Source organism: Meleagris gallopavo, chromosome 1 (assembly GCF_000146605.3).
Source record: "Meleagris gallopavo isolate NT-WF06-2002-E0010 breed Aviagen turkey brand Nicholas breeding stock chromosome 1, Turkey_5.1, whole genome shotgun sequence".
NCBI lineage: Eukaryota > Metazoa > Chordata > Aves > Galliformes > Phasianidae > Meleagris > Meleagris gallopavo.
Window position 1 is genome coordinate 65,607,515 of NC_015011.2, and position 24,542 is coordinate 65,632,056.

Below are 24,542 nucleotides of genomic sequence, written 5' to 3' on the forward strand. Positions count from 1 at the left end.
AAAACTGTCTTAAGCCATTCCTTTTTGGTGTGTGCAAGTTTCATATTTTAATTCCCAAATAATTTAATTCTGCTGTAGCAGACTTTTCTGTTCTGATTAGTTCAGGTTACCCTGCTTCATACAGAAATGTAGTTCTATCTTTGGTAACTATTGTTTTTGTATTTGGGAATTATTGTAGAACCACTAAAATGCTGAAGTTCTTCAGCAGTATACATGAAGAACAAAGGAAGTTGAGTATTATCAAGTCTTTATTAATACTTTGCTTCAGCACTTTGGAGATTGGATCTGGACCATGTGTATTTTAGAAGTAGTTGTAGGTATTTGAATTTTCAGCATTGGTTTTATCAGATGGTAATATTGAGAGAGCAATTAATTCCGCTTTCCATTGTTTAGCTCTGATTTCTGTCTTTTGATCGTTACTAAGATGCAGGTTAAAGGCTGCAGTTTCCATGCTCATAGTGATGGCCCAGTTGTTACAAGTTAAAAAGCACAATGGTAGTGGCAAGTGCAAGAACAGTAGTTAATGGGGCCTTTGTCCCAATTGCCTTGAATCTCAGTCCAATTTGGATTGTAGGGTAGGTGGCTGATCTACATGTACATCAGTCAAGCTTTAATTGAATACGTCATTGAAAGCTTTCCTTTTCCTCAAAAGGGGGACAAGCACAGAAAAGACTGGGCTGAGATTGAGTAAACTAAGCATTTGTTTTGTTCACATTCTTGTGTTTTGAGTTTGTACATTTGAGTGACTTGTATGCTTGGCAGCTGTTGAAGGACTACTAAAGTGAATCCACATCTCTGGAAATTGTAAGGAAGGCTGGCTGCTGTTTCACATTTTCTAAACTACTAATGAGACGAGTGAGATGTTTACAACCGAAGAAAAACTTCCATCTTCTTGTTTGCCTAATCTCAATCACATTGTCTTAAAGCAGTGCCTTGTTTTGTTCACTGAAACATTTAGATTTTAAATTACCTCGGAGTTAACATGGGTTTGTATACTGCATGTGATTTTAAAGAATGAAATGAAAACGCACAAAGCAACTGAATTTGCTTCTTGCTTATCTTGTCAAATTATGTGTATGGTGGTAAAATGAGATCTGTGACCTCGATACTTACAAGTGGTACTTCCAGGTAGCTTAGACCTATGAGTTTAGTACATGGTAAGACTTCAGTGTTGCTTATATAAAAGAGCAGGTTTATATGTTAGATTTATTTTAAAAATAAAGTGTTTTTGAGGGTTGTTTAATTCTACGAGGTCAGCAATTCCGTTTTGCGTAAATTACTAACAGGCGAATAAAGATCTTTTGTCCGTGTTGCAGTAATTACTGTTGGAGGATCAGAAAATTGAATTGCTTAGAAACATGGGAGTCCTGGCTAAAGTTTGCCTTGGATTCGCAGGGCTGAAAATCTTGTTTAAACTGAATTTGAGTCTTTCTTTTTAATGGCCACCTTAATGGAACTAACTAGCAAGTAAGCTTTTCCCCCACCTTAACACTAACAATATAAATGACCCTGACTGGTATTCAGAAGACAGGTTCAGTTTAAAATCTGAATTAATCTTTTAGAATCAGAAATATGAAACACTCTCACGTGTTTATTTGTGTGGTTACGGTCAATCATTGATTCTGAAATACATGAATGGACCTTTTGTGTTGTTCCTGAAAGAATAATCAGCAGATTATTCTTAGTTTACTGGAAAGAAGGATAGTCAAAGCTACGTATACCTGTGCTTTTTCTGCTTGTACATTTATGAATTACATTCTGCAGAGGCCTGTAATTTCCATATTGGTCCCAGACATAAAATGACACTGCTGAAGTGATGTATAATGTTTGTGACTGTCCCCAGTTGAGAATGTTGCTTGGGCTGCCTGCAGTAATTAATGGTTTCTATGTTGCTAGAATGGGGGGAAATTCTAAACCACCCTTGCATATATCTTGAGAACTGAAGTATGTGATATGCTCACTTGCTCTGCCTTTTATCGGCAGGGCTGAGAGGGTAATGGCTGCAGAAAGCATAGCTAATAATTGAAGCTCCTGTGTAGAGCTGTTAGGACTCTCAACTAAGTCAGCTGTTATGGGGGTGCTTACTTAATTTCTGCATTAGCAGGAGTCCTAGGGTACAGTTCTGTACCTTCTGTTCAAAAATCCAGCATAAGCTATACTACCAAAACATTACTGACAATGTAGGATGTTTCCACTACTGTACATGCATCAAGTAATTATCGTAAAAAGCTATTTTTTGTCTAGTAAAGAGTAATCCTAAAGGACCCCAAAGAGCTCTGTGTGGACGTGTGGTGCCCCTACAGTGTTTTAAATCAGCTGTGAATGCATTGCTATCTGGGAAACGGAGTTACTTCACTAGATCTTTTCTCCTTTATCATCTTCATTGGTGCCCTTTGAGACTATAGAGGAAGTCCTATTTTTGGTTTTGCTTTCTCTATTCCTTTTTACTTTTTTATTAAAAAAAAAAAAAGGCAACAGGAGTTACTTGTATGGTACACAGGTTGGCCTAGGTTTAGCAGTGCAATTGGCTTCCCCCCTCCCCAGTCAGTATTACTAGATTCTGCCAAGCGTCTTCACCTGTCTATCTGTAAAAATATCAAAAAGCAAAGTATGCTGATGTGTCTTTAATGCACTTAGTTTCAAACAGTAGCCTGTCTTTAGAGAGAAATATGTTGGAATCTTAGGGCTAAATTCAGTTCAATTGAGGTCTCTAAGTCAGTTCTCTCTTGACGTGAAGAACAATAGCTCCTTTGCTTAATGTAATCTTCAGATTCAAGAAGACCTGCACGTTTCACCTTAATCTTAAGGATTTAGATGTGCCTCTATTCAATACATGTCAGTATTTCATTAATTAGTGTTACAGCCCCAGCCCCATATTTCCGGAGATGGAAAAATACAGCTTTTGCGTATGAAACACAGAAGCAACACAGCTGCTTCCTAAGCAACACGTCTGCAAAATATGCCTGCATATTTCACTGATGTGTTTGAAAAGGCTGCTCTCCACCTAAGGCAGTTGTACGCTTGAAAAACACCTTTTGTTACTATCTCTTAGCGGCGGGCTTTTCTAAAGATTACCTGAGTATTCAACTTCATTGCAGTATGGAAATGGGCGAGTGAAAACCCTGTGCCGGTTTGAGTGCTGCAGTGTGGAAGAAAATGACCTTAGCTTGAGCGACAAGGTTTTCAGCAGGCGGCAGGAAATGATGAAATGTGCTCAGAGAGAATTTTGTTTGTGGAAGTGGAGGTCAGGCAGAGCTGTGCAGGTACTGCAGCTCCCTGTGCTGTTGTGCTGCTCAGCTCCATATTTGGGGAAAAGCAACTGAACTGAGGCATGTCTTTTAAGGTAAGTTTCTTGCTTACCAGTCGAGTAGTTTTTTTCTTTTTCCAAGCAAAAATGTACTATTCTGCTTCATGACTGGTTTGAAAGTATTTTTGGCCAAATGGAGGTGATATTTTGTAAAGCATTTAACATTTGTCACTGTAAGGGTGTTTGTTTAATCATGGTTGGAAAGATTGCTTTCAAACAGACTGCTGTCTGAAACATGCAGATTATTTTATTCATATTTATTTGTGTACTTCTGTGGGATTTTGTCTGTAAGTGCAGCAATGTCCACGTTTTGTGGTAGTTGTGTGGTCAGATAAGAACCATGGCACCTTTTGTCTTTAGGTAAAAGATAGAAAACTCTGATATCCGAGGCAGTGTTTCTTGTGGTACTCTGTTTGCTTCTAAATCATGTGCCATTTTAGAACAGTTGTAGCCACGTCACTTTTCTCTGTAGCTACTTTCTCAGTGCAGCTGTAAATGCTCTTCTGCATTTTCTCTGCTAGAGGATGCATCACTGCAATCCTCTTGTTCAATTTCTCTGCACTATTCTTGCTGCTCTGCTGTCAAATTCTGCTTGAATTTGTTTTTTGAGTTGCAGAATGAGCTAAGTATTAGGCACATAGGTTTTAAATACTTTCATTATGACTTTGCTGAAATCAGTTTTCATTATGAAGACTATTCTTAGCTTGCTATCTATTTCTACAGAATAAAGAGTTATTTGTTAAGTGTCCAGCCACTTTAAAGGTTTCTTAGGAATTAAATGCTTCCCAAGTGTAATCTGGAAATTAAAGGGATGTGGTCTTCTATGCCTTTCTTGCTTCTTAGAAGCAAACCTAAAGGCACATTTATCTCGATTTTATTTATGCAGAGTTAAACAGAAAGGTTTCTTTCACGTTGGAAGACCTTGACAGGACACGTTAATTAATGGATGATGTCACGGGAACTAAAAAGGTGACAGTTGGAAGACTTCTATTCAAATTGGATTTTTCCTCCACTTTAATCACTCATTTTTAAATAATGGAAAACTTTGTTTTAAAATTTTATGTCTTTTAAATGTATAATATTTAATTTTCAAATAATTTAAATAATAATAAATCCAACAAACAATAACTTAAATGAAAAAATCCTGACTCCACAGTCGAGAGTTTTTTCAGGTGGTTTCCTGCCAAAATTTACTGAAAGGCAATTTTATTGTTCTTTTTTTCCCACAAAGAAAGAAGTGGATTCTTGATTAAAAAAAAACCAACAAAGCACCCAGCCCTCAGTCTCCTAAAGGAGCAATTCTTACAGTTTCCTTGTTGAGAAAGCTACCATTCAGTATTACACTGAATAGCATAACACAAGCGTTTTACAGTCTCAGTCCCTTACAGCCCTGGATCTAAAATTCAGGAACTGGATATTTAAAATGATTTTTTTTTTTTCCTATAGCAAGTCAGTGTTGCAGGATTTAAAATCTAAAACAAGTGTTTTGTGACCAAATATCTGCTGTCAAATTGCTTCCATATGTTGCTTCTCTTTTGTGCATCTCAAAAGAAATGGGAAATGACATATTTTTTAATGTGTTATGGCTAGATTCTGTATTTGATGTCAGTGAAGGATACTATTCAAGGGTACTTTTTACTGTATCTTTCCTTGTTACCTGATGAATGTGCAGGTAGTATTCAGAATATGTCATTGTGGCATACCTCCAAAGTTTGCATAAGAATTAAATCCAGATTAAAGCCAGTCCTGGAAGGTTTCATTATTTAACAATACTTTCTTTTCTGTTTTTAGGAACAGTCCATATAGAAATCAGTCTGAAAATCTGGAGAGAGAATTTGGGGAATGGTTGTGTCGTTCCAACGGCTACTGACTTGACTAATATACAGTAAGTGTGTGAATAAAGTATGTAGTATACCCATCTTAAAGAAATGAAAACATAACGCTTATAGTTTGGGGCTTTTCATGTTATTCAGTGACTACTTTCTTTTTGTATCAAGGTCACCTTTATTTCATCTCCAGATGTATTACTAATTTTGCCTTTCTTCTGCAGAGGAATCCTAATAGGAAATGTTGCTAATAATGCTTTCAGGAGGGAGTCTTAATCTGCCAAGAAGTGTTGTTGATTCAGGAAGCAACTTGGTGTTGTGTATCAAAGCTATCCTAAATTGAAGATAGTAATGTTTAGAGAAGAGTTAGAGAAAGGTGATGTGTTTTCATCCTCCAGAGGGATGACATAAAATAGCTGAAAAAATGATTAAAAAAATGATATCTACATCCTTTGAGAACTCGAGAGGATGTTTTTTTAAAAGGGATACTTCAGTGTTTTGTTAGCAGACTTGTTTTTGAGTTCTTAACTGCAGTAATGGTGCTCTTAGTGTTTTTTGTTTGTTATCAAATTAAAGAAACTAGAGATGCTTTACTTCAGCATTGTAGTTCCAAACTCAGATATTAACAAGATAAACTTTATCTTAAATCAATGCCTGAAGTTTTTGAAGTCACTGGTAATACATTCCATGTTATCGTCATTCTGTGATGCTTATACTTTTGATTAAATATGTGGCAACTGTATGTACACAATCATAATTCTTTTGTTGCTTTTCTGACGCTGCATATATGCTCCAATTTGCTCCGTATTATCAAGTCTGTAAAAGCTCACACGTTCTCCAGCAGTGCTTGTTTTAAAGGATGTCTAAAAATGTAAGAGAGATTTAGATTTTGCAGTACATTCTGAAGGACAGGAAATGTTTTCGGAAAGACTTCCAGATCTTGTAGGCAGTCTGTTTCTTTTCTAATTATGTTTCTTGCTCTGAGAGATCTGAGCTTTCTTTATTCAGAAACACATTTGAGGAAATCAGAGTACAATACTCTGTGTTATTATGCTCCTTTTCCTTCATGAAGTAGCTGGGATTAGAGACTTGTTTACATTTCCTTTCGTAATATCAGGATGGCGTTCAAAAACGTTACGCGTTCCTTATCTGAAGACTATAAAATAGCATGGGTGAAACTTGTTGCGTTCAACCTTTTCATCATTTTAAATTTGTAAATTTGTAATTAAATTTAACAGTGCTTCTGTGTCAGAATTCTTGGGGAAATTTATTCTTTACTGTTAAATTCTCATACTGTTCAGTCCATGGTTTGAAATATCTCCTGCAACAGCTAGCCACTCGTGGAACTCTAATTGCAAAACTGGAGGCTTTGCTTAGTGGTAGATTGCTGAGGTTGAAAGACATGTTTTAATGGAAATATAGAAAACTGTGTGCACCTTTTTGTCACTGAATAATTGTCCTAAAATATCTAAATGTATTCAGATAGATTCATGAAGATTGAAATTGAAGATAGCCATTTGCACTCTTCTTGCTATGGATTGTAATTACTCTCATTTCTCTGTAATTAATCTCTTTTCCCTCCCTTACTTTAAAAGCAGAATAAAATTTCTATCAGAACAGTTTCATGAGCATCGTCTCCAAATTTAAGCACTTAATGTTGTTTAGTAGTGGCCATTTAAAAAAAACAAAACAAAACCTTTTTTGATCAAATGCAATAGAAGCATGTTAAACATTGGCATTAGATATTTTAACACTAAAATGTAGTAGTGAAGTAATTTCTGTGCAGATTTATGCTTGGAATTCGAAGTAAGAACTTTCAGTGTTGATAAGCAGGAGATCACAAGGGCTGGTGTACAGTAGGAGAGTTTTAACAGTGCTGCCCAGTTTTGAGCAGAGCACTGCAAGTGCAGGCTCAGTTGGTGTGTGAAGAACTTGGAGACTTTTACTGTCTCTTTATTCTTGTTACTGCATCGCCTCTTACACGTCCAGTTAAGCAAAAATGTGTAGTCTGAAGATATTAAACTTATAAGTACATCCAAGTCTTCTAGAACTTCCTGGGTAGCTGCATATCGGCCTCATGCCTTCACTAACACAGGCATGCCATTTAAAGCTTGTATTTATTTCCTGTGATCGGTGTCTGTTTCTTTTAAAATTCGAAACCTCTGTGAAGCCTCTGAACATGGTTAGTAACTATATGGCTAAAGCGAAAACCACACCATTAAATTATCCACCTGCACGGAGATGACAAAAATATAATTCTTCTTGGTCGCTGATTTTGCTGTGCAAGTCATCTCTTGGTTCTAAAAATGCAGACAGAGGTTATACAGACAGCACATAGAGCTCATAGCGATGGGTAAGTCTTGAATGTCTGAAAAAAAAAGAACCCAGCACAGATGACAGCAAGTGAAGGGAGAGGAAGATAGGGGCTGACAGCTGGTTCACAGACAAGTGCATTGCCCTGGTATTGCTTGTGCCTGCAGTAAGGACACACGGTTACAAGAGAGAATTCCCCAAGAGGCTTTAAGGGTTCAATTGCTTTGTCTTCAAATATAAAACCAGACAGAAACAATAGCTCATAACTTTGGCCTATCTTCTAAGAGTACTCAAGTGACATCATAATGTAAGTATCTGAAGCCTGATGCTGAGAATCTATTTGGCAAAGTTTGGGTCCTTGTCATGCACTACAAAGATGGACTTCTGTGTTCTGATATTCAAAGATTGTTGCATTTAATCAGTAATTTAAAATTTCACTTCCTTAATGAGATATTCAAGCTATTTTAAATGGGAATATAATAACTAAAGTAGTTGTTCTCATTCTTTATGTTATATGTTGTGAAATGTATACACTGTAAAATTTAGTTACGTAGTGTTGATGTGTCAGGTGACTTTAAACTGAGCTACTCTTATCAGTATAGATGGATTTTTTTAATGTGTGGTAAGTATCAAGGTAATTCTGGCTGCTTTATTGATCTTCTGTTGTGTGCTGGAAATTGGTTGTTTGCCCTCTGCCTGCATGTAAAGGCAGTGAACTACTGCTGTTTTTAGTGGTTTTCTCTGTTGTGTGTTACAGATGTAACATTCTAGCGAATGTGGGTATCACTGAATACAGTTGTAGGAAGCTGTCTCAAATTCTTGACTCATAGGTTTGTTTTGATTTCTGCTGTTTTGTTTTTAGTTTTGTGTTTTGCTTAATTGGCATTTAATACCATTTAATGCTTCTGATCCTAGGCCAGGGCGTGGGGAGCAGGGCAGCCAGCAGCAGCTGCACACCTGTGAAAGCACCTTTCCTCTGCCTTCCTCCACTTCAGATGCAGCTGAGTGTCTCTTCTCCTCCCCTTCCTCCTCTTCCCTGTTCTCCCTTGGTGGGTGGCACCAGTACTGGGCCTGCCTTGCAGCTGCCCCCAAATTACCTGGCTTTCTCCAGTGTGCGGGCACACCGGCAGCCCCATCCACATCCTGCTTGTTAGGGCCAAAGCTGATGTGTACGGAATCTCTCCTTCCTCTTTCTTAAAAAGTTATGAATGGCTAGGACAGGCTAGTAGTTTATATGCTGTCTCCTTCACAGAGGAGAAGGCATAATACAGATCATGTTAGTGTGCATTTCTTAGTTTCCTTGCCTCGGTGCTCAGGATACTGAGGTTACCACCAAATGGATTGCTGTCACCTTTCAAAAACTCATTTGTTGTGCTGCTCTGACTGAATTCCATAGGAGGCAGTGATAGGAGGTTTCCCTTTATAACTCTTTTCTTGCATTTGTTGGTGTAGTTGAGTTTTTGGAGGGAACTAATGGATTTTCTTTGATCTCTGTGAAAGAGCATGCTATTCTCCCTTGTAGATTGCAAAATAAGAATTAAGACAAAGCTGTTGATTTGAGACTATGGCCTCAAAAGACTGAGGCCTAACTTGTATTAGTAGGTAGTCATATCTTCTGATCACAATTAGGGTGAATTAGTTGTGAATAAACTTGGTTTGATGCCCCTGCATCTTGGGGCTAAAATTCCTAGATGTCACTTGAATGCATAAACCGAAGAAAATATTTTTTCCTCTGGTCTAATCCATGTGTGGACTTCCAGCTATGGAGTTTCAGCTGTGATTCTAACAGGTTTTGGTTTATAATTGTACAGTATTTCTAAAATATTGTGTTTTTCTGACCGTGTAAAGCCATCCAAAAATTGCAACCCCAAAGAAATCAGGAGCCCTCCTACAACAGATTGTTTGCACAGGATAGAAAAAGAAGGAATGTCTAAATTGCTTTATTTAACCCAGGAATACAAGATATATTTTTTTGTAATGCATGTTTGTGGTAGCTGGGCTTAACAGCAAAGGACAGTGGTTTGTACTTGAAGCACGGGACGTTTGTTTCTGTACACTGAAGACTTCAGTGAGTAATACAGAAAAATACCATAGCTGAAAGTGTTTGTTAGTAGCCGGTCTAAGCTGAATTGTATTCATACCTTATTTGTATTTCACTCCCTAGTCACAGAATGTGGAATCCTGCTGAGTCAGATCCAGAGTGACAACTTCTGTTCCTCCAAACAGGAACTTAAAGGGAGATATGAACAGGTGTATTTCTTCTAGATGCTTTTAAACTGCCTTTGAGTTTGCTTCTGAAGAGTCCTTAAAGAAAACACAAGGATAGTATTAATGGCTGAAGAGACTATTTGATTTCCTAAACATGGATTGATTTATTTTTTTCCTCGCCATGAGGACTGCTAAACACTGGGATGAAGTGCACAGAAAAATCGTGCAGTCTCCATCTTTGCAGGCTTTCAAGATCCAACTGTATAAAGCTCTGAGTAATCTGGCCTGATCTCATAGCTCACCCTGCTAAATGATTCAGTCGTTCTGTAACTGAAGTTTTCTTGGTTGTGGACTAGTTTGTCATGCAGAGCCTCAAGATTAGAGACTGCCTTGCTTTAAAGCAGCCTGTCGTACTGTGAGAGAATAGTTGGAAGGATGATTGCTGTGTTGTGTGGGCACTGGGAACTTCTGTTGGCTCATCCACTTCTGGAAACAGTTAAGTTCCAGAAGTGGGGCACAAAAGATCATGCCTTCTGCTTGTTATCTGGATTGTGCATTTTGGGAAATGTTGACCAGGTCTGTAGGACAAGGTTATGGTATTGCCTTTAGATTTTGAGTATGTGAAATAGTGTTTTATCTGTAGATGTCCTTCATGTTGGAATATCAGACTTCCAGCACCTAGTTTTCCTCTTTGTTGCATCCAGTAAACAACATTAAGACTCTATTTTTTTTTTCCTTTTTAGTGCTATCCTCTTAAAATACAGAAGTCTTCTAAAGGAGTTCAGAACATTAAAATCTGACAATTTGACAAACAGTTCTACATGTTTCACAACAAGAGTTCATTAAAAACTTGTCTGTTCTGAAGGAAGGAGTGGGTTGAAGAATGCCTTTAAATTCTGTTTTTCCTTTTTTCTGTTGGAAAACGCTTGAAGAGAAGTTTTGGAATAGCCTGGATTATTTTGCCATCTTAAGTCTGCATTTGTTGCGCAGACTTCTTGCAAGTCGTGTGATGTGCTAATCTCTACCACCTGACACCACAAAAAGGGAGTAAAAAGGAAAATCAAGTGTTTTCCATGTGAGCAAAGCAAATGCTTTTTGAATTTTGTGAATCGCTTTCAAGGTAACAATATCAAAACTGACGTCTTGAGAGCAGAAGCAGCATATTTCATTCAGATGCTCGTGTGCAATTTCTGAAGGCCTGCTTGGCTACTTTTAGTTAATATTTTCTAAAAATCTCATTTGTTAAACCCTCAGGATATTTATAGCAAGTCTTTTCACATTAGAGGGCACTAGCAGTAGAGGAAAAACATCAAGGTTTTTAGCAGATAGCTTTTCTAGAATGTTCCCTAAGGAGGAAGCTTTTTTATTAATAAATCTCATTTGTTTATTGCTCAGTTTCATAATGGCTTAAAAATCATTAAGTGAAGAAACTTGAGCTTTTCTTACCCCTGCCATTTCTCTAGTTATTACAGTATTTGCTGTTTAGTATCCAGTTACTCTTTTCAGTTGGAATTCATGGTTTGTTTTGAGCAACATGAGTTCTCTTAGCTCATGTGTGCTGACACGCTTCGTGGTGAACAACACCAGGGCAGTGTGCTGATAAGATCTTCTCTGTGCTACGTCACATTTGATAGTTTGTGTCTGCAGCAACACTTTGATAGATAAAACACTAAGATTTTATTCTGTAATGAAAATCCCAGAGATCTTTGGCACAGAGGAAGAAAATATCAAAGATTTAATACGATGATGTACCTGCTCAAGAAATTGCTAGTGTGGGCTCAGTAACGATGCATCGTGCATGGTGAGCTGTCTGACAAGTCAGCTTGGAGGTGGGCAGAAACTGCCAGAACACCATGCTACTGCCTGCTCTGCAAGAAGAAGGTAATGTAGGGCTCCTAGAGAAGGCCTGAAGCTGTGGAAGAAAAGAGCGAAGCTGGAGTGCCTGAAGCTAAGTTGTGGGAATGCAGGAACTGGGTGTGTGCACCTTGCTTTCTTACGGAGTTACTAGTTCTGCTACTTACAGCCTTGCTGACCAAAGAACTCCCGACTTTTTACATATGTTGCAGCTGATCATATGCAGGAGCCATCTCTTTTGTCTTATTGATCTAAATGTCCCAGATTTTATTCTGGCAGCCTTTGTTATTCTCAGGCTTACTTTTCATAGTTAAGCGTATGACCCTCACTATCAACGTGTAACTGACTTTCATTGTGAAGCCCTGCAAATTCATTTGAAGGATGGAAGGACCAAACCCTAACAAAAAAATGTGCTAAAGAACTGGCTGCTCTAATAATTCTATTGCATGAGAGCAGCATGACTCATTCAGTTTGATGTTGGTATTTCAGTATTCCGTTTATTTTTAAGTTGTGCTGTACAAATAGTGTTTTTTTGTGCCTGTTGTTGCTATGACTTCATAATATTTCCCTAAATACGCTTGCTCATACTTTCTCACAGCATAGTATTTGGCATAGGAAAACCTTAAATCCATCAGAATTTCCTGAGTGCTGATCATTTTCATGCTTTTATGGAAAAAAAAAGGATAGTTAATGTATTATGTACTTCTGGTTTAGGAGGAATAAAACTTTGAGGGAGAGGAAATTGCCACAACCTGCTCCCTCATTTAAGAAAATGTTCCTTTGTTTCAGCTTTTCCTATTTTTCAGTCTAGCTTTTCAGATAAAGCTTTCCAGTGCTAATATAGCCTAGGCCGTCTTAATAAGAGGAAAGGTAATAAGGTAAGCTGACACCGTTGTTACTTCAGAACAGTTTCACTGTTTTCTTTAAGAAGGAAAAAATAGTTCTTGTATGTTTTTGGGGTGGGCATAGAGGGTGTGTAGGGGGTGGCTGGCTGGCTTGATTTGTTGAAACTTGTCTTCGGGTTTATACTTTTGATATAATTATTTATTTTTCTGAGACACTGAGCTCAACAACCCTCAGCTTGATCTCTCCCGAACAGCAACAAACACTTTGGTTTAAAGACTGTGTTGTAACTGCTGTAGGAGATCGATGCAACCCTTTCTGAGAACCTCACTCAGTCTGCATAGCATTCCTGGGCTGCATTTGCTTCATTAGCTGTTGGTTTCAGAGTATTGTGTTTGTGCTCCTTAATGGGGAATATCAGAGAGGCAAATAAACATCTGACAAAATAGCTAGCAGTGTTTGGTCAAGCAAGTTGTCTTCAAACTCTGTGTCCTTTTGATCAGAAAAAGTATCAGGAATTACTGTTAAAGCTACCACTGCATAGCCTTGTATTTTCAGGAAAACTTTAAAATAACCAAATCGGGGGGGGGAGGGAAAAAAGAAATATAAAAATATAATGTCACTATAAAGATATGAACTAGAGGAAAAAAAAAAGAACAGTTTAATGTCAAACTATTGTTTCAAGTTTGTCCAACTACTTGCAAGCTTATGGCACTCTTGCATCCTCTCTGTGCTGCTTATAGCTATCTGGGAAGGGCTGTCAGAAAACATCAACACTTACAAATATGTTCCTTGTTTTCCTTATTGTTAGAATAGTTAGGGCCGATGTTTACTTGAAAAGAATATGTTCTGATTACACGTAGGCTGCTAAGAACTGTTTAAGCAGTGTTTTAGTGCGAGAAACAAGTAGATGCGGTGCTTAGGGACGTGGTTTAGTGGTCATTGTGGTGATGGGTTGATGACTGGACTTTGTGATCTTGGAGGTCTTTTCTAACCTTAAAGATTCCATGATTCTTCCATACTAGCACAGGTAGGAAAACTTTTCTCCAGGTAATTAATAATAACAGCAAATTGAAGATTGTTACTTCAGACTAACATCTGAAACTACTTTGTCTCCATATATATCTCATCACCCTTTCAAAGGTACAGAAAGACCTTATTACCTCTGTATTTTAACTGTAACAGTGACTAATTGTAAGGAATTATAAATGAGGATTTCTGGTTTGTAACCAAATGACTATTTATGGAGAATTTTTTTTTTTAAATAGGACAACTGCTACCCCTTGTTTCCTTGACTTGCAGAACCCTTCCTGTATTTTTGAACATCTTTTTGAAATTAAATCTAATTGATATCCCAGGGTGGTTAAGTGATAGGACAAGGGGGAATGGTTTTAAACTGAGACAGGGGAGATTTAGATTAAATATTAGGAGGAAGTTTTTCACACAGAGGGTGGTGACACACTGGAACAGGTTGCCCAAGGAGGTTGTGGATGCCCCATCCCTGGAGGAATTCAAGGCCAGGCTGGATGTGGCTCTGGGCAGCCTGGTCTGGTGGTTTGTGACCCTGCACATAGCAGGGGGGTGGAAACTAGGTGATCATTGTGGTCCTTTTCAACCCAGGCCATCCTATGATTCTATGATGTCTCTTTGGCAGTTTTCAGTTCTCTATTCAGTATTAGAGTTATTTAAGTTTTCTATGAATTTGAATGTGGAAGTAAAAGTAATTGTCACCTTCAAGTAGACCTTTTGCCATGAGATCTACAGCTTTTTACTTAGTACACTGGGAACAGTAGATACGTGTTGTACTGTCATTTCAAATCTGTTTTCTACTTTAGAATCCAGAGGAGCATTCACAAAAAAAGAAATGACACAACTCTCAGTTAGCTAGCCTGGTAAGAGGTCTGGTCACAGGTGAATGTAGGTGAAATAACTCTCTGAATAACTTATGTTAAGCTTTTCAGGGAGGAGGCTGGCTTTGCCTCCTGCAAGTTGAATTCAGTAACTCTAGGGTCTTTCCTGTAGCTTTTAGCTTTATGTTGTTGAGAGGGGAAGCTGTTTGCTTTTGTGGGTGCCTTTAGCTTTCCAGTAGATTATTTGAATCTAAGATACCTATAGAAATGGCACTTCTCTGAGGAGGTTATTTTTAAATCCATAATTGTTCTTGGCCTTAAATGTTTCCAGTGGTTTTTATTACATAATGTAGTTTTCCAGTGAAAAAGAAATTGCAAGCAGTGAAGGTTACTGTATTGTTAGCAAAGGTCGACTGATCATCTCTTAAAGTACTTTGAATACTTAGCAAGTAGAAATCACACTGTTCAAAGGTCTTTAGCAGATTTCCTTTTTTTTCTTGAAGTAAAATTTAAAATGTAAGTTCAATTATATTTGATAGATGGATTGAACAGCTTCTGAATACCATAAAAACAATGACAGAGCTGAGAACTTACAGGAAATTATTCTGTTTCAAAATGCACTTACATGCTGTGTGTGCTTGGCTTTTGTTTTTATTTTGTTCTTCATGATATACAAGAATTTAAGGATGGTACTTCATTTCTCTTCTAGTATCTGTTCTTCAATAATAGCGCTCCTTTTTTTTTTTTTTATCTTCTTGCAGGTTTTGAAGTGTTGAAGCTCTGAATACTTGCAAACTCTCCATACATAGAAATGTCTGGCTCATACGATGATTCTGTTGGAGTAGAAGTTTCCAGTGATAGCTTCTGGGAGGTAACCTAAGCTTTTTACTCACAGTATTTTGATTTTGTACTTTTTCTCTTACTATAGAAAATCTGTTTTTTTGTACATGATAAACTGTGGAGAGAACTGCAATATAAGATGTCTCCGGTTACTGTGATCTGCAGAAATAACCTTCAGGGTAAAAATGACTTTTTAGATTTTGGCCCAGTTCTGTCAAGGCTTTTTAAATGGCAGAGACTCGAGGAACATCCGTTCTGATGGGATGTGCAATTCAGAATCTAACCTTTGCAGATTTTAATTGCTGGGAGGGTGGGGGAGAGCTTTTAAAATTACCAATGGAATTGAATGAACGATATTAAATTGAAAGTAATTGGTTAAACACTATTATAAGTGTACATAGCTTAAAATTTAAGCTAACATACAAATTTACTGCATTTGCTACTTGTGCCTAAGTGTAAGATTTTTTTGAGAGAACTTATGCTCTCTCAGTGTAAGAGCGTTCATGCAGAAAGGTAATATAAAGCACAATGCAAGATCACACTAACTTCTGCCAAAGTCTGGAGGAGACTTTCACATGTCACAATAACTTCATAAAAGTTTAAAGAGAGCAAACTTCATAAAGCAGAAAGCATGTTACTAAAGAAGTTAATTACAGGAAACAAGTGTTTGACACAGCCAGTACCACAGTGCTGGCTGTGGTCAGTATGCAGTCTAGATGAACTGTATTCAGTGGGGTAAATTTCTACCATGTGACTGGCAACTGGATATAGCTGCAGTAAATATGGAAGTGGCACGGGGAAAATATCTAAATTGTTCTGTTACCAGAGGTGATGATATTAGACATCTTGGTTTTGATTGTCTACCATTGTGTTTCCTTTTAAATGAAAGCACTTCTAGGCTTCCAACAAACTGTGTTGGTAATTGTGTTTTGATGCAGATTTCCTGTATCTAAAAGGTCTATCTAATGCTGAAGTTATTGTTTGGGCTCTTTTTAATAGGCAGCTAACACTTATTGGGAAATTTATTTACTATTATGTGAACAATGACTATTTATTCTATTTATCAAGAATTATTTTAAACATATTGGATTGTCAGTTTTATGAATACTTTTTTTTGTAGGGGCGCTCTGTAGTATGATTGCAGAGAGAATGTGGGATCTCCATATTCTAGAGGTCTCCTTGGAGCTTTCTCCTCTCTGTGCTGAAGAGCTCCAGCTCTCTCAGCCTGTCCCTGTAGGGGAGGTGCTCCAGCCTTCTGATTATTGTTGTGGCACTCTGAAGCCGTTCTCCAGCCAACCTGTATCTGTGCTTCGGATTGCCTTAACCCAGGTGCAGGACTTTGTACTTGGCCTGCTGAACTTCGTGAGGTTTGCATGGCCCACTTCTCAAAACTATCCAGGCCCCTTTGGATGGCATCCCTTCCCTTTAGCATGTCAACTGCACCACTCAGCTTGGTGTCATCTGCAGACTTGCTGAGGGTGCACCTGATCCCACTGCTCATGTCACCTACGAAGATATTAAATCACACCAGTTCCAGCACCAGTCCCTGAGGAATGCCATTAATCACCAATCTCCATTTGGATGTTGAGCCACTGACCATAACTTTATTGAATGTGACCATCCAGCCAATTCCTTATCCAGCAAGTCATTATAATTGTATGTAGCATCATGTGACAGTGATGATTTTTAATCCTGGCCCTGAACAAGCGCAGAGTGCCTAATGTGCTGTCTGCTGCAGTGTAGCTTTGATACAGAATATTTTGAGCAATTTCTTTCATCTGGGAATAGTTTTCTTGTGACCTGCACACTGTACTTTTGTGCGTTTCAGTGTGAGTCATTGCAGTTGAACATACATGCTTCTTACTAGCCTGGACTGTAGTTTGATTTATTTGTAGTTCTGAATATTTTCATTAAATGAACAATTAAGATATCCTGCAGATACTTAAGCCAAATTATGTCATGACATAAGGTACCTTTTGACTCTAAGCCTTGCCTTTCTACAGGACAGCCTGAAAAAACAATAAGGTAAGAATTACTCCAGAGCTCAAGAGTTAATAAGGGGGAGGTGTGCCAGGCTTCCACTATCAGTAGAACATTAACTTGAAGCGAAGGACATCTTGTACCAAGACGTCAACTTAAGAGTAACTCTTCAGTATTAACAATGACATGTAGACACTAATAGCAGGCCTGTCAAACTTAATTACCAAGCAGTGGTTTGCTGGCTTTGGAGCCATCTTTGCAACCAAAGTTTGTCTGAATTTTAGATTAAAATTTGTCATTTTTCATTATCTTCTGAGTCATTTATTTTGTTTCTGAAAATTGCAACTTTGAGCTCCAACCTTTGTCTTTCTCGAATTGGATAAATAAACTGCAATGATCAATGTTTTTCATCTTAATTAGAAAAGATGCAGCATCTCTGGAATCGTGGCCTCAGTATTTTATGCTTCACAATAAGAATTTCAGCATTCTTAATCAGTTTGTAAGTAGCAGTGTTACTGCAGACTTGTCATTTGCACCCCTTCTATTTCATCAGAAGTTTTTAAGGTGTGACATGTTCATTTTTGCTGTTTGTTTTTAAAGACAGCGTACAGTTTATTGAAAGCCACATTGTTGTGTTTCACTGCCACAACTGAATGCAGTGAATGTATTTAAACCTGGCTGTGGCACAGAAGAGGCAGACATGGGAAGCTTTTGAATTTGTTGCCTCATACTCCAAAATAGCTCAAATTTATTTACCTTTGGAGCGTGCTGCGAAGCACATCTTTTCCTTGAAAGACACTTAGGAAAGAGTGAGGTGGCTGGCTGTGGAATGTACCCTAAGAACTTCCTGTGAGGGCCATGGTTTTGCTCACTGCATATCTTTGAAACTGAACCGCTTTTACTTTTCAAATGTTGTCATTCTATTGAGCTGATAAAATTGTGTTTATTGAAGCGTTTATAAGCTAGTTAAGTTTTTGCAGTTCAGACCTTCGTGAAATGTCATCTGAATGTAACTGTTCAGCTTTTTCTTTTGGATTGCAAGAACAGATGATTAGGTTTTCAGAAATACATTTCCATACCGTAAGTTGGAAATAGAAGCTTTCACAGGTAAATTGAGGAAAGTTTTTCATTGTTTAGTTAAACTTCTAATACTGGCTTGCATTTTTGTCTCCTAGTGGATGAAGAAATCCATTCCAGGAGACTGCATCTCCACCTCCCCCCCCAAATTCTTCCAGATGTTCAGCAAATAAAAATATTTTAGGAGATGGAAAAATTGATGCATGTTTTCATCTACACTTGGTTAGAGAGCAAGGAATTGCAAAGTATTAAGGAAGGACATTCTGAGAGATAAGAGATAACTGCTACAGGAGGGTTTCATCAAATTTCAGTTGTATTAATGCCCTGCATTACTTAAGAAATGGAAACCTCTTTTTCATTCTGACAGGTTTCAGCGTACCTTGATAGATTTGGCTGAACTCAGGCTGTTTACTGGGTGCAGAACTCAGGGAGTGCACTGGGTGCACAGAGGAATCTTGTTGATATATTCCGAGAAGAAATTCCTTCATTGGTGTTACTTAGCTGACGGGGTAACGTGTTCTGGAAGCTACTGATTATGGCCTGGAGCAGGATGGCAGCAACACTTCCAAGGGAAAGTGGGAAATTTGGTGCCCAGTGTTCACCTGGAAACCTTCTGGATTTTTTCCATCTGCTGTATTGAACAACAAAAAAAACCCTGTCTTGTTCCAATATTCTGTGAAATTATTTTAAAATACAAGAAACAGACAACCCTATTGCCCTTCAATACAGTGGTAGTATTGAATTCCACATGAAATAATTTGGTATATTAAAACTGGCCTTCTGTTAATTATTATGATGCATTTGTTAATAAGTCCCAGCGTTATCTTGCTAATCACTGCTGTGGTCATATTAAAAATGCCTTGAGCAAGCTGAGGCAAATGCTATTGTTCACTTAACCTGTGAAGGTAAGAAAGATGATGATTAGGCGTTGGTAGAGATCAAAGTAAAAGTATATGCATATTTTGCAAGGTAAGGCATCGAAAGGAACAGCTACAGCCTGTAGAAATGCTTATTTTTAATGATCCACAGGTTATTCATTGACGGTGCCACCTGTACCCTAGATATGAGTCCTTATTCTCCCTTATTCTCTGCTTGTGTCATCTGTACGGGGACTTCCACATGTATTGCGGAGTTGTTCATTAGTACTGTAAGAATACCTACTAATGCAAGCAAAAATAGATGTTCTGATCTGCTGCTAAACAGTGACTGGCATTAGGTCTAGAAACTCAGGCCCGTGACTTACTCTTTTCAGGCCCAGAACTTGATATGCATTTTGAGGTGCTAGGCACGTTGCATTCTGAAGAGAGAGAACCACTAGCAAGGAAACATTTTCCATTGATTCAGAAAGGAGAATTTGGTCCTCTTTGTACTGTGGTTGGATCAAATCAGGCCACAGCATGCGTTTTTGTTAAGCCACTCCCCCACAAAAACACAGGAAGAAACAACAATGAAACAAAAATCAGCCCCAAACACTCTGGATAGCAGAGACAACCAATCTGGGACATGCCTCTGACAAACTGCATTATAAATTCTGTGCGGCAGTGGTCATGGGCCTGCCAGTTTGGGTACTGATCATGTCTGTGCTTTGTGGCTGCTGCTGTCAGCCAGCATCTAAGTGAGTTATCTTCTGAGGCTGTTGGATGAGTTTAAGAAGAATTTAACTCATTATTCAATGTTAAAAAAAAGTGTTTTGAAGTTGAGGGATTTCAATTCTTTGTTAGTGAGTGCTTCGTCTGTTGATGAAGCCAGTTGTTCTATTTTGCTCTTCCATTTTAGAAATATTTGGGCTCTACAACAATAGATCGCTGTTATATCTCCTGCGTGCATTTTTTTCTTCTAACTTTGAGCAGTGTAATGCTTTCCATTTATATTGCCAGGTATTTGCTTATTGGTGTGTTTGGCTTTGGCTTTAGCTTTTGTGAGCCTAAGAGCTTCCTCGGGATTTTTCTTGAATCCAGAGGCTAGGCTTATGTTGGCAAATTTACCAATATAAAACTTAAATACAGAGATAGTGTGGGAGATGGTTGTGCTATGTATGTATTAATCTATGGACTAAAATAGTTTGCTTATGTTCAAAATCCACTTTCGATCGACACAGATATTCAAGATACCCATGGAAATATAGAACAAGGTTTCAAACCGGGCCTTGAATATTCTTTTTTTTTTTTTGCATGTTTATTCTGAGGGAGAACATGTGCTGTTGAGTATTATAAAAGTTAATGTTTGGAAACTTCTGGTTTGTAGATAGAAAGAAGGTGTATTTATGGTTGAATTGAACGTTGGAAGTAGTTTGTTCTCATGCTGGCATGTGTGGGTTTGACTAAGCCTTCAAAGCTCATTACTGTGCGTTTCCTGCCTGTGAGTGTTTGCCAGTTGAAAACAACAGCAAAGCACGTTGTGTGCTATGGTGACTTGAGAGATACGGAAATTTATTTTCTTTCAAATGGTTCCAGTTCGTAATGGCTGACTAGTTATGGATAAACTAGGCAAGCTCGGAAAAAGAGTTAATGTCAGATCTTATTTCAGGCATTTGAAGCTCTCTATTAGTGGTTATAGTAATTATAATATGCAGGAATTAATTGACTGGAGTTTAGCAATAGCTGAGTGTTTGCCATGTTCTGAGCTGCTGACAAATTAAAATATCCTTATTTTTCAGTCAGGGTACCAGAAAAACCTGTTAAGTGGTTTTTAACTCGTTATGTGTTTTATCCTTGTCTATGAATATGCTTAATAAAAAAACAAAACAACAAACTGAATGTAAAGTTGAGATGAAGGTGTGTAAGTAATGTGATACAAAGAGAGCATCACAAATGCTGTGAAATTATAAAATATTGAGCCCGTAATCTTTGATATATTCCCACATCAGTGATGGTGGTTGGTTGCAGTATACCTGGGTGGTAAAGGAGGAAAAAGGAGTGTACTGCTAAGCTGTGCAATACTGAATACCAGATCGTGTGTGCTTGTCGTTCTCTGGCTATTGTGAATTCTCTAAGTCTTAGCTTAGGAGAGATTTGACGTGACTCAATGCTGTGCTCATATATGAGAAGAAATATTGTATTGAGAAGGGGGGATATTTTCTCTCGTAAGCAGAAAAAACATGCAAAGGCATTTCACAAGAGATGAAATGGGGCAAAATGGGATCACCTGAAATGTATTAATAGCAAAGCTCAGTACTATTTCAGAAGACACAGGGAAACTAATGGGTATCTGAATTTATGAAAGAAAGAAGCACTTTGTGATGTTAGAAGTCTTTTCCAACCTTAAAGATTCTCTGATTTTGTGTTCCCCCTTGGTTCCATATTAGCACAGGCAGGAAAGCTTCTCTTAATTAATAGTAACAGCAATTTGAAGATGGTTACACTAATGTATAAAACTACTTTGTCTCCATATAACTCATCATCTTCTCATAGGTACAGTTAAAACTGAGAATCAGTGTTTTCAGAGAATTTACCAATTTAATCAAGAACTTAACCGTTACAGCAGTATTTCAAGAAACAAATGTTTAGAAGATCATTTCTTCTTAAAGTGTTTCTAGCAACTAAGGCTGAAGGCAGCTGAGCTTGTTGCATTAATGTGAAATTGAAAGCAGGATACAGGTTTTAAATATCTTGTGGTAAAAGATTTCACTGTCCTTGAAACTGTAAGAAAGCTTGTAGTCCTACAGTTTACCTTCCTGAAGGAAATGCTTCATTTGCAGGACAAGGACAAGTTAAACAGGAAAGAACCCAACAAAGATCAGAAAGTTACTCTAACTGGTGAAATCCTGTGCTCACATACTGAGCAGTGCTAATGCAGAAATCTGAGAATGGCAAGGCATTATGTAAATTTAGCTCTGATCAAACAAAGAAAAAGGATTTTTTTTTTTCTGGTCAACTGCTACAAATAATATTTGTGTCTTTGTTTTTTCACAAAAATTTGTTATTGCAGTCTCCATAGCTCAAAATGCAATTTTCAAACAGTAGGTTTGTTGTAAGAATTAAGATAATGTATTATTTACAGTTATAGAAGATCTAAATGATTCCCCTAGACTTTGTGTGGATATAGTTGTGAATATGCATAATTACTTCAGTTAGTGTTTCAAGGCCAGGCTGGATGTGGCTCTGGGCACCCTGATCTAGTGGTTGGCAACCATCTTGAAACTAGATGGTCATTGTGGTCCTTTTCAAACCAGGCCATTCTATGATTCTATGATTAGTGTTATTTTTAAACACTGAAGTATTCTATAAAATACTTTAAGTTAAGTGAAGATATATATATGCTATATGAAGATATCAAACCTATATTTGGAGTAGGGAGGGTAGTTCTCAGGTTGAGGAGAAAGGGATTCAGCTCTCGAGAATATCCACACATTCACAGAGGGAAAGCAGAAGGCTATTGAGTGACTGTAGAATTGAAGCACTGGATCATTTTGAAGTTGGGTCTGTTTAGTTGCTCATAAGAAAGTTAATTTTACTTTATTTTGCTTTGGTCTAGTCACTGATCATGTTTAATTGTTATTAATGCACTATCTTGAATTTCCTGAGTAGGACGAAAGTCCAGTGTGATCTCCTTCAGAAAGCCAGGAAACTCTGTCCTGTTCTATCCTGCCTAAGATAGCTGCTGCCCCTCACCAAACTGAGTCTTCCCAAGGGTGAATCTGCCTTTCAAGAGATCTCACTTGGAGATAGGTCCTGGAGCTCTCATTTGCTGACAGGTCCTTTGCTGTGCTGCGGGCTGTGGACATGCCTGTGACCCTTCTGTTCCTTGTGTGTACTTTCAGGCTACTTGCACATTGTCTAGAGCCCTGTACATCTCTTCCCTGCCTCTGGTCTTCTGAATCAGATGCAGACAGCTGTATCCTCCATTTTTGTATCTGAAACTGCAGGGAGAGGAGGGATGTGCAAAGCTATCTGAAATGGAAATCTACGTGCGTGCCTGTGCATGAACAGACAGATACATGGGAAGAGCTGGCGAGATTCATGTAAAACAGCTACTTAAGAAATTTTGGTATGATGCACTTGGAGTGAGTGTTAGTAAGATACTGGAGGAAGTCCACGTCTTTTTTTTTTTTTTTTTTTTTTCTGCGCAGTGTGCCCTGGAAGGCTCAGGTTGTTAAAAAAGCAAGGAACTTTTATCTGAAAAGATAAGGACTGGGTGATCTTACAGAATCAGAGCCAACATTTTTAAGATGAGAAACTAATCAAATTTGACATAAACCATTGTAATTTTAGTATGTTATATAATAATTTTTAAATGCATGCTCGAGGAACTTTATTTAAGAAGAATGAATTTATTTAGTGACTAAGAATCAGGGTCTGAGAAGTATGTTTTGCATTTTAAATATGCCCCAAAGAGGGGAAGAATAAACTAATTTAAAAGATAAGAAATATCAATGATTTATTAATCATGATGTTTTAAAAATGCTAAATGCCACATATGTAGTTTGCATTCAGTGTCATGAAAAGAATGACAGAAAAATGCTTTGTTTCCAAAACTCTTAACTTTCTTCATAGGTCGTGAAAACTGAGTGTGATGTCTAATGTGATTTATGAAACATTTATGTGTTTTGAATGAACATTTTTGGTGTTTGGTTTGAAAATACTATAGAAGACTGTATTCTGTAGCATTGTAGCCTTGTTCTGTACTATCATGTTAGTTCTTTCAGTCTTCTTCAGCTGAAGGAGGTGGTTTGGGTGAATCTCCTGTGGTCTGCATGAGGCATTTTTACAAGTGGCCTTCTGCAGCAGATGGCTAAGGAGTGAGTAGGCTGTAATAGCGAGCTGAATTCCGTTCTTTGAATGCTGCCTGAGATTGGACAACTGCTGGATATTACCGTGTGGGCAGGATTTGCTCAGACGACTCAAAATGAAAACATTAAAAATGCCATGAGGCAGCCAGCTCCAATTCAGTATTAGCATATAAAATGCTAATTTAGTAGTGAAAATTTATGAAAGGCAATGTTCTTGCTAGAGACATAAATCCCTAGGCATGTAACTAGAGACTCAAATTGATGCTAATGTAAGGCTTTTGGTAGTTGTGCCAAATGTAACGTGTTTTAAGCCTGCTTGGCTGTGAACATACAGCCAGAGTAATTTTGAGCATATGAATAATTTTGTCCTCCTGTCACGAACTTCAAGTATTCTTTCAGGTACTTAATTTCCTTAATGTTTGAATTATATCAGGGCTGCTCCAAAAGTAATGCCACCTATTTTATGACGTTGGCTCACTGAATCAGAGGCTGATGTTGGTGATATGGCAGTAGAAGTTGAACACTTCCACCAGTATTCCATTATGTTTTGTTACTGTGTGACAGATGGCAGCAGAGGGACAGTTTGACAAAATGGCATCAATGGTTGTGAGCACAGTGAGGAGGTGGGTGCTGCATAGTCTCAGAAGATCACCTCTGCTGATACAGATTTTAAGAATGTGATATGCAGCTCTTGTTTATTGCTGGTGAAAATGCAT

The 24,542-nt window shown here is 37.9% G+C and overlaps 1 protein-coding gene across 2 annotated transcripts in view; it reads left to right on the forward strand.

The window, feature by feature from the left end:
- Positions 1–3,226: 3,226 nt before the first annotated feature.
- Positions 3,227–24,542, forward strand: part of PACSIN2 (protein kinase C and casein kinase substrate in neurons 2) — a 40,669-nt gene continuing 19,353 nt past the window's right edge. For both annotated transcript variants that reach the window (XM_010715359.3, XM_010715364.3), the window contains exons 1-3: positions 3,227–3,343; positions 5,099–5,192; positions 14,963–15,072. In XM_010715359.3, coding sequence (XP_010713661.1) covers positions 15,013–15,072 — 60 coding nt within the window. In that variant the 5' untranslated portion in view covers positions 3,227–3,343; positions 5,099–5,192; positions 14,963–15,012. The remainder of the gene's footprint in view (positions 3,344–5,098; positions 5,193–14,962; positions 15,073–24,542) is intronic.